This window comes from Aspergillus affinis (assembly GCF_023601865.1).
Source record: "Aspergillus affinis strain CMG 70 chromosome Unknown NODE_23_length_327850_cov_86_924445, whole genome shotgun sequence".
Taxonomy (NCBI): Eukaryota; Fungi; Ascomycota; class Eurotiomycetes; order Eurotiales; family Aspergillaceae; genus Aspergillus; species Aspergillus affinis.
Genome location: NW_026515804.1, coordinates 248,686 through 263,380, shown reverse-complemented (window position 1 = coordinate 263,380; position 14,695 = coordinate 248,686). Strand labels below are relative to the sequence as shown.

General features: G+C 52.2%; 3 protein-coding genes across 3 annotated transcripts; 2 read left to right on the top strand and 1 right to left on the bottom strand.

Annotated features, from left to right (window-relative positions):
* KD926_004962 (U6 snRNA-associated Sm-like protein LSm1) lies at positions 1 to 804 on the top strand (the record flags this gene model as incomplete). The annotated part of the gene is made up of 4 exons (XM_053098300.1): positions 1 to 205; positions 276 to 380; positions 440 to 555; positions 631 to 804. 4 exons carry the CDS (start codon positions 1 to 3, stop codon positions 802 to 804), a joined length of 600 nt encoding a protein of 199 aa, XP_052957877.1.
* An 869-nt stretch (positions 805 to 1,673) lies between these two features.
* Positions 1,674 to 5,836, top strand: KD926_004961 (mRNA-binding protein RRP12; the record flags this gene model as incomplete). The annotated part of the gene is made up of 3 exons (XM_053098299.1): positions 1,674 to 1,736; positions 1,836 to 3,746; positions 3,809 to 5,836. 3 exons carry the CDS (start codon positions 1,674 to 1,676, stop codon positions 5,834 to 5,836), a joined length of 4,002 nt encoding a protein of 1,333 aa, XP_052957876.1.
* A 2,143-nt stretch (positions 5,837 to 7,979) lies between these two features.
* On the bottom strand, positions 7,980 to 9,118 carry KD926_004960 (uncharacterized protein; the record flags this gene model as incomplete). Its single annotated transcript, XM_053098298.1, has 2 exons — positions 7,980 to 8,483; positions 8,549 to 9,118. 2 exons carry the CDS (start codon positions 9,116 to 9,118, stop codon positions 7,980 to 7,982), a joined length of 1,074 nt encoding a protein of 357 aa, XP_052957875.1.
* Positions 9,119 to 14,695: the final 5,577 nt, after the last annotated feature.

Below are 14,695 nucleotides of genomic sequence, written 5' to 3'. Positions count from 1 at the left end.
ATGGAGCGCCTTTCGATCAACGATCCTCCCGCTGGTCCTCAACATGGCAACGCACCCCCCGGGTTTCCCCCGCAGCAACAGCAGCAGCAGCAGCAGCAACAGCAGGGGCAGAATAACAACACGCTGGGCCCGATGTCGCATGGCCCGCCGCAATTACCTCCACAGATGTTCACCACTGCGGCCCAGCTGTTAGATCTAACGGATAGTATGTTCTGTTCTCTTTGCTGCGTTCGCGCGCCTCGGCCTATCGCCTTGTCCCAAAGTTGGATAGTTAGATTGGTCTCTTCCTCCCTGGCTAACCAGCGCCCCAGAGAAACTCGTCCTAGTGTTGCGCGACGGAAGAAAATTAATTGGCGTGTTGAGAAGCTGGGACCAATTCGGTAGGACTTCCTCGGTTTCTATCTGGCTTCGTCTCGTCTAATGTGATTTCCGCCTGCAGCGAATCTTGTTCTCCAGGATACCATCGAACGAATGTATGCGGGCAACCTGTACGCCGACATCCAGCGGGGTATTTTCATAGTCCGAGGAGAGAACGTGTTGCTTCTGGGTGAAATCGTATGTGTCATACCCTCCTGAAACAGCCGCCTCCCTCCCCTTCCCCCTTCACATGCTGACAACAAGTTCCCGCAGGACCTTGACAAGGAAGACGAATTGCCAACGACAGTCCAACGAGCGCCCTTCCAGGAAGTGTTCGAGTTGAAGAAGCAAGAGGATGCGCAGCGGAAAACGGGCGACAAGAAGCGCCAGGGCAAACTCCAGTGTCTTGGATTCGAGCCTGAACACAGCGGAGAGATCCTGTTTTAGGCGTTATGTACGAACCATTTTGTTTGCTTGTGCTGCGTCTCTTGTCTGCGTCGCTATATCCGACGACTGCACGAAGGCCAGCCGATCGGCTTGTCTTGTCACTTTGAGAGCGGTTATACCTCTCGAAATGATCGATGGTCCGAGATTTCAAATGAGAACGAGAACGAGAACGCTCCTCGGGTCCGTCGTTGCTGTCGGCCCTACTCCCCGATCACCTGTACTTTGACGGTATAAGGTACGGAGACTGAATGGGAGTGATTCTAGGCCCAACGGGCTGTCGTCGACTCACAGTGTGAAAGGGACCCTTCAGGCGACGAAAGGGTTGATTGATAGATGAGCAGGAGGGATCGCGATCTTTTGTGAACCTGGCCGGCGAGGGGACAGGCTGGTGGCTATGCTTGATGATCATTATGTCTTATTATTACGCCCTTTCTTCCCTTTCTATGTGTCCTTGGTGTTCTTTTCTGTCGTATTCAAACAAAACCGTCGATGTGGACTGGCTGGCCGTTGGAAAAGGCGTAGGTGCTATACTCTAGAATTCCTGGAATACGAGTCTCTTAATAATCAGGATTCAATATTTTCATGACTAGCATAATTCTAAAACCTTCATAGACAAGTGCAATAGTGTCGAACAGATAGATGTGTAGAAGTGACTATCAGTTGCTATCGATAGCGATGCCAAGACTTGCCGTACCTTTTTTTTTTTTTCCCTCTACTGATTAAAATTCCATTCGGATCTCTTGAGAAAAAAAAAAAAAAAACTCTCTCCGCAATCCACCAGGAGAATCACTTCTTTCTCTTTTTTCTCCCCTCCTCACACCACTTTCTGCTTACGACTTCTCAACTGCCTGTTGGTCGATCAGCCCGTCATGGCGACCCTGGCGGAGAAGCTCGAGAAGATCAAGTCTCCCAAACTGCAGAACCAGCACCATGTAAGTCCCGCCTTTGCCTGCCCAATTGTTCAATTCATAATCGGTTTGCTCCGTCGCGACATAAATCCCCATTGCTAATCTTTTTTTTGTTTTCCGAAGACCGCCGTGGTTCTCTCTGCAGTGGAAGATACTCTCCGTGACCAAAAAGCAGACTTTTCTGCCACAGCCTACTTCGCCGCGCTACTCGCCCTGCTATCTCAGTCGCTATCCACTACCCAAGGCATTGTGAACAAGGATTTGGCAACCTCCGTCGTCTATCTGCTCGACATCACCACTGCCTACGTCCCCGAATCGATCCTCCGCTCCAAATTCTCCCAGATCCTCACCAGTCTTGCGCCGGCTCTTTCCCTGCCTGAAGTTGAAGCCCCGCTGCTCCGACCCTCAATCGGCTGCCTCGAATCGCTACTCATCGCTCAGGATGCGGCCGCATGGAACCTCCCACACACCCAGATCAGTCCACGTCGGGCCATCGCGGGATTGCTGAGTCTGGCCGTCGACCACCGCCCGAAGGTGCGCAAGAGGGCCCAGGATGCTCTGATTCAGGTCCTCAAGTCGCCTCCCCCGAGCCCGTCGCTCGATCACCCCGCCGCCGATATGTGTGCGGAAACCGGCATGCGGACATTGGGCGACAGCATCACCGCCGCGTCCAAGCAGCGTCGCGGCCGCAACGACCCCCACAGCCGAGAGAACCACGATCCCTTGGTCATCCATTCCTTGCAGCTAGTGAAGACCGTCGCGACCGCATCGGGCGGATGGCCCAGCAAGAAGATCGAGCCGCTCTGCGAGCTGCTGATGAACGCCTCCCGATCGACCAACGAGTACATTACGATGGGTGCGTTCGAGGTATTCGAGGTCATCTTCTCCAGCATGGCCAATGAATTCTCATCCTCCAAGCTCCCTCGCCTGTTGGACGCCATTTCCGAGCTGAAGCCCGCGCAGAACGACTCCCAGCTGCTTCCGCCCTGGATCGCCGTTCTGTCTCGCGGTTACGACGTCTCTGCCCAGATCAGCCCCGAGGATACGTTTGAGAAGCTTCCCGACTTGTTCAACATGATCGCCAGCTACCTGGCCTCCCCGTCCAGCAACATCCGCGTGTCGGCGTCCGAGTGTCTGGTCTCGTTCTTGGCCAACTGCATTCCCAACTCCGTGATTATCGAGCCGTCGGTGTACGATGAGAAGACCCTGGAGAAATTGGCGAAGGCGGCCACCGACCTGCTCTCGGTCAAGTACCAGGCCGCGTGGGCCGAGGTGTTCAACGTGTGCTCGGCGATGTTCGACAGCTTCAAGTGGCGCTCGAGCCCGTTCCTGGACAGTATCGTGAAGACGGTGGGCGAGCTCCGCACCAACGAATCGTTCCACGGCAAGAAGGAGGCGGATCAGGTTCTCGGCAGCGCCGTTGAAGCCATGGGCCCCGAAGCCGTCCTGGAGATCCTGCCCTTGAACATCATCGAACAGAGGGCTGGCCAACCAGGCCGTGTCTGGTTCCTTCCTGTTCTCCGCGACCATGTCACCAACACGAACCTCGCCCACTTCCGCACCGAGCTGGTTCCTCTGAGTGAGACGCTCTACCAGAAGATGATGGACTTCAGCTCCGCCGAGAAGGCGGTCGAGACCAAGATCTTCGAGACGCTGGTCCAGCAGACCTGGGCGGTCCTCCCCGGCTACTGCGAGCTTCCCCTGGATCTGGTGGAGTCTTTCGATCAAGGCTTTGCCGAGCTTCTTTCCAACGTTCTCTACAAGCAGACCGACCTGCGGGTGGATATCTGCCGAGCGCTCCAGAACTTGGTCGAGTCCAACCAGGCCATCTTGTCCGTTGAGACGGAGGGCGATGATTTGATTCTTCAGCGACGAATCACGAAGGAGGCCGCTGCGAAGAACATTGCTCATCTGGCTGGGTTCGCTAGCAACCTGCTGGCCGTGCTGTTCAACGTGTACAGCCAGACCCTCCCGCACTACAGAGGGTACATCCTTCAGTGCATCAATGCCTATCTGAGCATTACTCCCGAGAAGGTTGGTTGACAGTTGTTACTGTTCCATAAATATGACATTGCTAATCTGTTTACGCTATATAGGAGCTGAACGAGACGTTTGCCCGTGTCACCACCATGCTCGAATCGTCGGTTGCCTCGGAGCAGGAAGCCTCTAAGCAGGGCAACCAGCAGGGCGGTTCCGGCGACAAGATGCCACCCACCTCCCACACTCTGATCGACCTGGTCATCGCCATGTCGATTTACTTGCCTCGCGAGAGCTTCGCCAGCCTGTTTGCCCTTGCCTCGGCCGTCCTGAACGGCTACACCGGTGACCAGCAGCTGATCAAGAAGGCCTACAAGCTGATCCCTCGCTTGGCTTCGACGGAGACTGGATGCGATGCCCTTCGCGAGCGCAGTGGGGAGCTGCAGACCTTGATCCTTTCGACCGCCGACAAGACGCCCGCGTCGGCTCGCCGGGACCGTATGCTCGCCATCCACGAGCTCATCACCTACCTGCCGACCTCCGATCTGCACTTCATTCCCTCCGTCCTCTCCGAAGTGGTCTTGGGCTGCAAGGAAAGCAACGAGAAGGCCCGTACCGCCTCCTTCGACCTGCTCATTCACCTCGCGAAGAGAACCGCCGACTCCGAACGTAACCCCCCCGGCACCATGATCCGCAACGGACTGGTCCCCCACATGCCCGACGACGCCCCAGATGCCCCCGCCACGATCGAGGAGTTCTTCACCATGGTGTCTGCCGGTCTGGCCGGTAGCTCGCCTCACATGGTCGCGGCGTCGGTCACGGCGCTGTCCCGCCTGTTTTTCGACTTCCACACCGAGATCCAGCCGGCTATGTGCAACGACCTCGTGCAGACCGTGGAGCTCTTCCTGACCAGCAACAACCGCGAGATCGTCCGATCCGTGCTGGGCTTCGTCAAGGTGGCCGTCGTCGTTCTCTCCGACGAGAGCCTGCGCGCGCGTCTGAACACCCTCGTCCCCAACCTGATGGTCTGGAGCAAGGAGCACAAGGGCCGTCTCCGCAGCAAGGTTAAGGGCATCCTGGACCGACTGATCCGACGCTTCGGCGCTGCCCCCATCGAGGAGCTGGTCGGCGAAGCCGACCGCAAACTGGTGGTCAACATCCGGAAACAGCGCGAGCGATCCAAGAAGAAGAAGAAGGAAGGCGCTCTGGCCGGTGAAGACGACGAGGAAGAGGACGGCGACAACGCCGCCGAGACCAACGCCAACACGGCCGCCAACACCAAGGGCGGCCGCACGTACAGCAACGCCTTCGACAAGGCCGTCTACGACTCCGACTTCTCCGACTCCGACGACGACGCCAGCGAGATCGACTTCGACGCAGAAGGCGGCGCCCACAAGTCTGGCGGTCGTCGCGGCAGCAGCAACCGGAAATCCAAGCAGAGCGAGCAGTACATCCGCGAGATGTCGCCCGAAGACAACCCGCTCGATCTGCTGGCGCCCGACGCCCTGGCCAACATCTCCACCACCAAGCCGAGCGTTCGCTTCCTCAACACGGGCCCGGGATCCCGCCGCAAGCACTCCGCCAAGGTCGACTCCGACGGCCGTCTCATCCTGGGTGATGGCGACGCTGACGCGGACACCATGGACCTCTCCGGCGAAGGCGGGGATAGCGGCATCAACGCCTACGTTGCCGCTGTCAGCGGGCCCGATGCCGTGCGCCGCGGCCAGCGCGGCAAGGTCAAGATGGGCCAGACCCAGCAGAAGAAGAAGTTCCAGGGTGGTGCTGATGATATGGAACTGGATGAGGACGACACCGCCGCGATCGCCGCCAAGACTTCCGGTCCCCCCGGTCGTCGTGGTCTTGGTATGCCCAAGGAGCACGGCGCCAGTGGCGGACGCGTTCAGAAGCGCTTCAGTGGTAATGGACGAGGCGGTGGCCGTGGAGGAGGTGGATTCCGTGGCGGTGGTGGACGAGGTGGCGGTGATCGTGGAGGAAGTGGTTTCCGGGGAGGTGGTGGCCGTGGAGGCGGTGGATTCCGAGGAGGTAGTGGTGGATTCCGAGGAGGTGGTGGACGAGGAGGTGGTGGACGAGGCGGTGGTGATCGTGGAGGACGAGGAGGCCCCCGATTTGGTGGAAGAAGAGGTTAAAAAAATTCAACAATCAGATTGAATTGTACGACGTTGATGAAACCCACACAAAGCCAACGCCACGCTAAAATTTGAAAAAGCAGGACAGGGACATCTATAAATACCTTTGCTTTGAATTGTTTATTGTTTATACAAATTTATTTTCCTTTTCTTTCCATTTTTGAAATGCTGTTTGATATCATATCATGTTGTATCTTGTTACTTAACTTCCTATGGAGATGAACATGGACATGGCATGGCATCGAACAGCCATGATTTATGGACGAGGAAACATAATCTCCAAAATTGACTGACACATTGATTATCTATCAAAGTAGTCTAATCCATACCTCCCCTAAGTATATATCAACATACCCATGAAGTTTCAAACTCAACAATTGAGTTCTTTATGTCTACTTAAACTTTAGTGTCGGATCTACATAACTAGATAAGCCAAGTAAGTAAGTACAGAAAGAAGATAAGCAACCATAGATAGATAGGTAGCACCAAGTCCATACATCCTTTGCATTGCTGTAGGAAGTACATACAGACTATAGACTATAGACTACACATGAGAAACATATGCCCAAAGCTAGTAAATAACCATGAAAGAGATAAAATGACGAAATTCAGCCAGCAGATCAGGGTTAATCGATCGATCTTCGATCTCAGATCACGGTTCTGAACTCTGTGGGTTACCTAACTAATTAACTACGTAATTAGTCAACTAGTTAAATCATTTAAAATATCCCAGTTCCTACTGCTATACCTACTGCTATGTAAGTAATTAATTCATCTGACAGCGTAGTTAGTACTAGTGGTTGCTAGTTAGTTAGCTAGCTGGTTCGTTAACTTAACTTCTTAACTAGTTGTTGACTTGTCGCGCGGTTATCAGTATTACTGTTAGTGTTGTCGGTCGGTCAGCTATCTATCTGAATCTCCTGCTCTGGATATCACTAGATCTCTCACTCCTACACTAATCATTAGGTACATATATACGGAGTACAATACTGTATGATGAGCACGCCGAGTGCGATTTGCCCAACGCTAGATTCCCTGACCCCGGTAGCTACTAGTTACTAGGCAAACATCAAGTCGAACGTTGGTGTGAAGTCACTCTGCATATTAAGAGCCCGATGATATGACAGATCAGATTATCAGAGTCAGAGGCGAGGCTACTCAAGTCGCTAATCTAAATTAAAATTTCCCAAAGCCCCTCCTCCCTCGTAAAGCGAAAGTCCGGGGGAGTTTGATCCTAAGAACTTCTTCTTTCTTTCTCCGCTCGCTTGCCTTTCTCCTGTCTTCCTTTCTTCCCTCTATCTCCGTCTTCTTTGCTCGCTTTCTTTTTCCGGATCATTCTTCTTATCTCCTCATCTGCTCTGCTCTGCTCTGATTTGACCTGTGGTCCTCGGAAAAGTACCGCATATTTAAACCCGAAACAAGTGCCGAACCCTAAATCAAACAAAGAAAGATAAAAAAAGAAAAGGGGCAAAGGGGAACCAAAAAGATGATATTAAATCCACGGCCAAGGCCAGCATAAAGAGAAAAGAAAAAGACCAGCCTGGGTATCAATTCTTCAAGTGATAGAAGTACAGTACACACGAAAATTGCCCACTTCGTTGGTTTCGAACGATTATCCACTTCCCATTTCCTTCTTTGGCCGTGCACGCAAATCAAGCCAATTCTTTCCCTCTTGGGTAGGTGATCTGGTCGTGCTTCTTCTCTTTCCTTTCGTGTTGTTGGAAGTGCTAAAAGGCCACGTCTCGTTCTCTCGGTGCAGGGGTTGATAAGAAAGACGGACAGAAAAGCCGACACAACCAAAAAAAGGCAAGCGGCTCAGAAGCAGGCAACAAATCAACGCCCCGGCGCCGGTACAACCATTTCCAACTCCTGTACACTCACGCATGAATCAGATTAAAAGGATATAGAAAAAAGACAAAAGGCTTCAAAAAATCATTCCACATATCCCAAACATTGGTATCATGCCAACGTCAAAAACCAAAAAAAAAAAAAAAAAAAGTCAATCAGAACAAACCAGGATGAAAATCACGCTGGATAGCAAGAGATGATAAAATAAGAGGGGATATCCAAAAAGAAAATGAAAAATGAAAAAGAAAAATATGAAAAGCTATGAGAGCCAAAGAGTTCCCCAGGTGGCTGATTATTAGCGAGGCGACTTTCGAGCCTTGCCTAACCATATATGCCACCATCTAGCGACTCCAAGAACAGCCGCTCGACCGTCATCCTTCCGCTCCGTGCCATCTGGGTTGCCGAGAACCATGGCAAATATCCAGAAAAAGGCCGCTGTCCAAACGAGAAGAAGGAAGGCCAGGGAGAGGAGAGATGATACGAGGAGAACCGCTACCAGGCCGCCGACGGAATAGGCTTCGCACGGATTTGAAGCCGACGGCCGGTCCGGATCGTTATTGTGTATTGATTGCGTCGACGCCGATCGAAAGGAGGATTTGCGCAGACAGACCAGTCGCTCATGAAGATGCAACTGCGGGACGAGAAGATCGCATAGTTGTGCGCGAAACGAGGTGGATCGAAGGTAAGGAATGCAGGAACAGAGACGAAAGGGGGCGGTGAAGAGGACGAAGAACAAGCCGAAGACGGTGTATAGAGATGCACATAGAGAAAAGATCGGTACCGGCAGAGAGAGTCGGAACTGGAAACGTTCGCAGATGGTTAGCAACATGACATTTGACCTTCCTCCTTCGAAGAAAAACTTACCAGCATCAACAATGCATCCTGACTATCGTCCGCCAAAGGTTCTTCATCATGAATCGGTCGTTTGTGAACGCGAGGGGCACTATGGTGATGGTTGTCGCCGGACATGGAGGACGAGTGGTCGGTCCAACTCCCACGAGTCCGGTCTTCCTTTCGTGCGGCCCCGTTGCTATACGACGCCGGAGTTGACGCAGGGCCATTTTCTCTGCGGGATGAAGGGACGGACACCGGAGTCACGACAGGGGGCTCGGGATCTGGGTATATCAACTCCCCCGGAGCCTGCTGCTGTTGATAGTGACGCGGCAACCGGTGCGGCTCCTGCGGATATTGGTGAAGATAGGACACATCCCACGAATCGGAAGGGAAGGCGTTCGGAGAGGCATCTTCAACGGAATTGAGTTCAGACGGAGGGTAGATGGCCGCCCCCTGCTTAGAACGATGAGGATCCGACGGGGGATGATGCGCTGCAGGAGGAACGGCGGGAGTCGTTGAGGGATCATGAAGGGATGTCGTCATGAGGTGGCCATGCTCTTGGTAGTAGGCAGGCGAATGGGTCATCTCCTGCTGCCTCATGGTGGGCGGAGACCAGGCAAAAAGAGGAAGGGGGAGTCGGTGGAGCAAAAACTAAGATCTTCTCGCTCTCTTGATCTCTGGCGGTCTCTCTCTCCCCCTTCAGAGATCGTTTACGGCGGGAGAAGCACAAGGTGGTACAGAGGCGCACACAGAGCGACAGGGACAAGCTCACCGCATGGCTTCACGCGCAAGGGGCATTACTCTGTTCGGTCCTTAGGGCAAGGGTTTCTGACGGTCGATCCCTCCAAAAAGCAAAAGTAAGGCGGGGGAGAGGATTGGTGCAATCAGAGTGCGAGTATGGGGAGATAGGGGAGGGGGGCAGACGCAGAACGGAGGACGAACGATAGGGAGGAGAGGGGGGGAACCTTAGGACCAGGAGGAGCGGAGGGAGGAAACCAGGAGACTTATAGGACATCCATGAGGGAGGACCAAGAGAAAAGGATGCAGAGCGGAAACCCAAGAAAAAGACAAGAACCAAGAGAAAAAGCCTGTCTTGTCGAGGGAGACAGCAGCGGAAGGGGGAAGTTCTTTCTTCTGGCTTTTTTGTTGCCAAGACGCCCAGGTGCCGAGCCCTTGGCATGGACGACGTCAAAAAGTGTCACATAAATTCATCCATGGCGAAGGGGGGATGGGCGTAGGTAATTAGACTTCTGAGGTGGCCGAGAGCAGGCCATGACGATGAGAGTCCAGGGAGAGGCGAACCGATGAAGTTGCATCCTGAAGAAGCGGGAAGATCCGCGCACCGAATTAATTATTTTAGTGAGGAATGGAAGGGGGAGGGGGAAAGATTGAAGGAAGAACAGCTAAACAAGAACCTGGAAAGAGAAAGGCACGACCGCGGCTGGTAATGACCATACCGACCGCCAAGCCGCCAAGCCGATGCGGGGATTATTTTGGCAGTCTAGAACTGACTGATTGGTTATTCGGGACCAGGAATCCGCGTTCGGAGGTGGGATTTACGGCTTGGCGGTACCACTTCTGTTTCAGTACAGCCGGCCACCCTTCCAGGCCTCGTACTCTGTACCTGGGTAGGCACTGGTAGTCTGGTACCACTACTACTACCACTACGAAGGGTCCCTTTTCCGGGGGTCGGCCCTCCCAAATCTCCCCCTCGCCGTCCGCAAACAAACGCCGAGCCCAGTCTGCCCAGCCCCGCCGAGAGATTGGCACCCTCCCTACACTGTACGCCGGCCGTCTTTCCCCGGTCTGGCGCAGCGTGCTTCGTGTCTGAGTGGTGCAATCAACCAATAAATTAAGTAATCGCTCGCATCTGCCCTCGTCGTGGCTGGTCTTTGTTTCGTGTCCTGCTCCTTGTTCGTCTCCGGCCTGTCGATCCGGTCCGTGATACTTACTTCCAACGTTGGACGTGACTCACTAGCCGGCTAGTTCTACTCCGGCTGAAGGAGATAAAAGTAAAAGGGGGGAAGGTATCTGCGTATGCCCTTGGTATCTTACTCCGTAATCCTTTTCTTTGCCCTCTTCTCCTCCCCAGGACCAGCCAAGACGAAGAACATCCGTTGAATCCTGATCATGACGAGGACGAGCTTCGGGCGACCGATGAAACCTCCGAGATTGAGCCCAGCCCTTGGGAGAGCCTAGGAGTCATTCGCCGAGATCTCCGCATCACTGACATGTGGCATTTTGCGTGGCAACGAGAGACCCGGGAGACTCATCAGCAGCGTCGTTCATTTCCCTGGAGCGGAACTATGCGACGATAAAAGCCCTTATTGGGTTCTTGTGTATCCTTGTGTCACCATCTACCACGCCTCCCGCCTCTAGGCAGCTGCTGCTGTTGGCTATGGTATATCTCGCAGCTGCTCCAGATTGTCTTGGCCTAGTTGCCTAGATCTTGGACCGGTCCGCTTGCGCTTGGCCGGGGACCAAGATGCGATCTCCTCACGCTGGGTGACGGGGGCTGCCGAGCACATCATACGAAGTACATGTGTAAGCTCTTCGCATGTGGGTAAAGATCTCTCGCTTCCCTATCGGTACGCAACACTGGGGATTGATTAGAGAGGTGGGGGGACAGGAGGCAAGGAATAATTCATAGGTGCGTGATTGTGTACGGTACCTTATCTCGGCGGCAGGGGAGCGACTCGCTTCACAATCGCCCCCTCCTTGATGAGTCTCTATCAGTCCACTAGTGGAGTTGAGCGAGTATCCCATGATCTGTTCGATGGCGTCAATCAATGCGAGAAGAGTGACTGAGCACGCTGGGGCCACCTCTGTGACCTGCAACGATCTGACTGATCTACCACTTTGCAAATTTGTTGAAGAACATCACGGCGGGTATATAGAAAAGAGAGAGCGAAGACCCAATCGCAAAACGAAAGTAAAGTGGAGTGAATGCCCAATCAGTCCGTGTAGCGGTGTAGAGATGGGAAAACCTCCACGACGGGCATTTCCCACACCATCCGGAGATTTCTAACGGCCAAGAAATGGAGCAAATCCGAGGAAATCTCCAGGCTAACACGGTTCAACGATCGACTGGCCAGCTGTTCCGATTCCAATTCTAGGCAAATTCACCATCAGAACTTTGTATCGTATTTTTTTTGTCAATCTTTTTGGCGGCTCAACCAAGATCGACGGTTCTTCGTCTGCCCGGGGTATTGCCACCAATAATGGATCTGGTTATGAATGTAGATGAATGGATTGGCCTCTCATCTCGTAGGAGGACTTGCCGGTTTGCCGGACGATGCTAGCGAGTTTGCCAAGTTCCTTGACTCCTATGTTTGAGATTGAAATCGCCTGCCTTATGGCCTTGCCGAGTCTTGTGTTTTCTCTAGGCGCTCCGACGGAGTTCTCCACTGCGGGAACAGGAGCAATGAAGCAGAAGAAATTTCCCTTCTGTTGTTTTATTCGCGATAATGAATCGGTCATCCTGTCTGTATGACATGGTTGTCAATACGCCGAGAATCTTCCCAGCTCCAACCCTCAGTGTGCTCCGCATCACCTTGTCTGCCGAGTAACTACTCAAATCCCGAACCCCGAAAGAAGAATGTGACAAATTCACTCATCTCAGGTCCCATACCGACGATGATTCCAATCATCTAATGAAACTACCCCTGTGGCCTCGCAACGCACCCCAAAACCGGATTTGGCGCGCCCGTTCCCACCGCACATACATCCTACATGGGCCAATGGTGCGGAGAAGATCGTCCCCCCAAAGTGAGGAGACGGAGGGCCGAGGTTCCATCCCCAAGGCCCATTCAGCCTTAAAATGCGCGATGTTACGCCTGCGAATCCCTCGAGTGATATATCGCATATCGGCGTCTGGAATTACTAACGAAGGGATTGGACTCTTGTCGGTCTTGTCGAGAGGGGCTCGCTGTTAGGTGTTTCTGGGTACTGTTTCGATGTGGGTTGGTTATGTGACAAAGTCTCTGACTTGGCTGTCCCTTTGAACAGCCTTCGATTCCTTTTCTTTTTGTTATGGTTTCACCCGTTCGCACCATGAATGAATGCCCTGGAACGAAGAAAACAAGACAATCGGAATGGGCGCCCTCGGCTATCGTTGGGTTTACTATGTTTATCCACCTACATACATGCCCTTTCTGTCCACATGCAAGGAGCAAGGTGGAGACGATAACACATCAACCCGCATAATCATTCCCCTGCATCGGAGGGCATTTACGGCGTGAGATGTCTTATCCTTAATGGCTACGGTATGCTTGATTGCTTAATGTTTTTCCCTCTCCCTCCTTACTCTTGCCTCGCTCTCCCTCTCTCTCTTGTTGGCAGTTGCTGCCGTCAGGCCATCTCCAAATGATGAATGATTCAAGTATACCCCGTTGACATATGGGGGTTGGTGATCATCGTGACGAATGCTCAATATATGACGACTGTGGATGTGGCTCTCCGATTTTCTCTCTTTTTGCTGGTGTTACTGAATTACAGTGACATACTGGTGTTGCTCTGCTCCTGATTGATTCCATGAAGGTAAACTTGTGTTTTGATTCAGGAGCGAGCATGACATTATACTATCCTGTGAAAAGTATCCGTAGTCCAGAGGCAAAATATCCTACTGAGAATGTTCCGAGAAACTAAAAGCCCAGGCACTCCATCGACAAGTCAGTTAGCTCTGAACGGCGAGCAAGTACATACATACATGCAGTACGTACATTCCTTCCTACCATTCTTCTACTCGGTAGTGACACAATCCAAGCCATGGCTCCCATGCTATATCTATTCCAAGCTCCATTTTGTACATACGGAGTATACCCCATATCCAGCACCCTTCCATCAATCTATGATATCAGCCCGCAGGGATAGGGCATGGCTAGTTAGTCGTTAAGCGGTCTACGGCCTGCCCCAATTCGGGGCACGCGTGAATGTTCAATTTTGGTGTCATCAGTAAGGGATGGATGGGGTAAGAGAGGTACTCTGTGGGTAAGTGGATGCGCCCGATCAGATCTATGTCTACTAGGGGATTTCGTCATCGGAAGAGAGAAGAATCGAGTACGGGTTAAGTCATGCTTATGCTTTGCGTAAGTATATGATTCATGTCCTGAGAACCGCTAATTCGAATTGTAACTGTTTTTGGAAGATTGTAGTCGACGATCGGGGTCATCTACGGCTTTGATCGACTGGCGGATGTTGGTTTTTTTGTAAGTGTTGTCGTTTCTCCCAATGTTCTAGTTATTTACCTTTATCATTGACTTGTCAATTGGTTTTCTATTCTTTTCTTTTTATGATAGAGTTATGGCGGGCTTTTCTAGAAGATAACCACCCGTCCAAAGAGATAGATAGATTCCTCCCGGAGAAGAGACCCCGAAATCGAAAAGGAAAAGAAAATATGACTCTTCTATTAACTGTCAATTTCAACCTTGTTTATTTATTTTTCTTCGAACCCTACCCCGTAATAGATATTGCCATACCATTTGCGATCCCCTCCACTCATAAAAGAAACACGATGTCAAAATCCCAACTCCCTCAATGTGCCTGCCGGATTGATCAGTGGAGCACTAGTCCTCATCCATGCAAGGATCGATCCCGACCGGCTCAGACCACAATACTAATAAAAACAAAAGGGATCTATTATTTATTGATCGGGACGTTTTCCAAGTATGTCAGGTTAACGATCCGATTCAGATGGCTAGGCCCGAACCTACGTAGCCTACCTGCCTACCCATTTATTTTAAGTCATGTCATGTTTGTTTGTTCTTTTTTTGTTTTCCATCTTCTGTTGCGGTGCTTCCTCCCCCAATCTTGGCGTCTGTGTGTGGGCAGTGGACACTAGGAAGTATTTCAGTCCCGTCCCTCCCTCCCCGGCCGGTTAGTTGGGTTGGGTTGACCCCTGTTTGTTTTCCCTGCGAGGAAACTAGCATCCTTTTTCTTCCAAGCCAAAGTAGCGCCACGGCCCACGACACGTCCCCATCTCGGGTTCCCCTAGATTGGATTGGATTAGTTCAATTTTTTAATTTTTTTTTTGTTCGGTTTGGTTCTAGTGCTGTTGTACGAGTATGTCGCCAGTAGCAGGACCTAAGGCACTGCATGGATGCTATCGTGTAACATGATGAGCGTACTCCGTACAGGAGTAGGACTGTCACTATGTACTTGGAATGACGGGTTGGATCT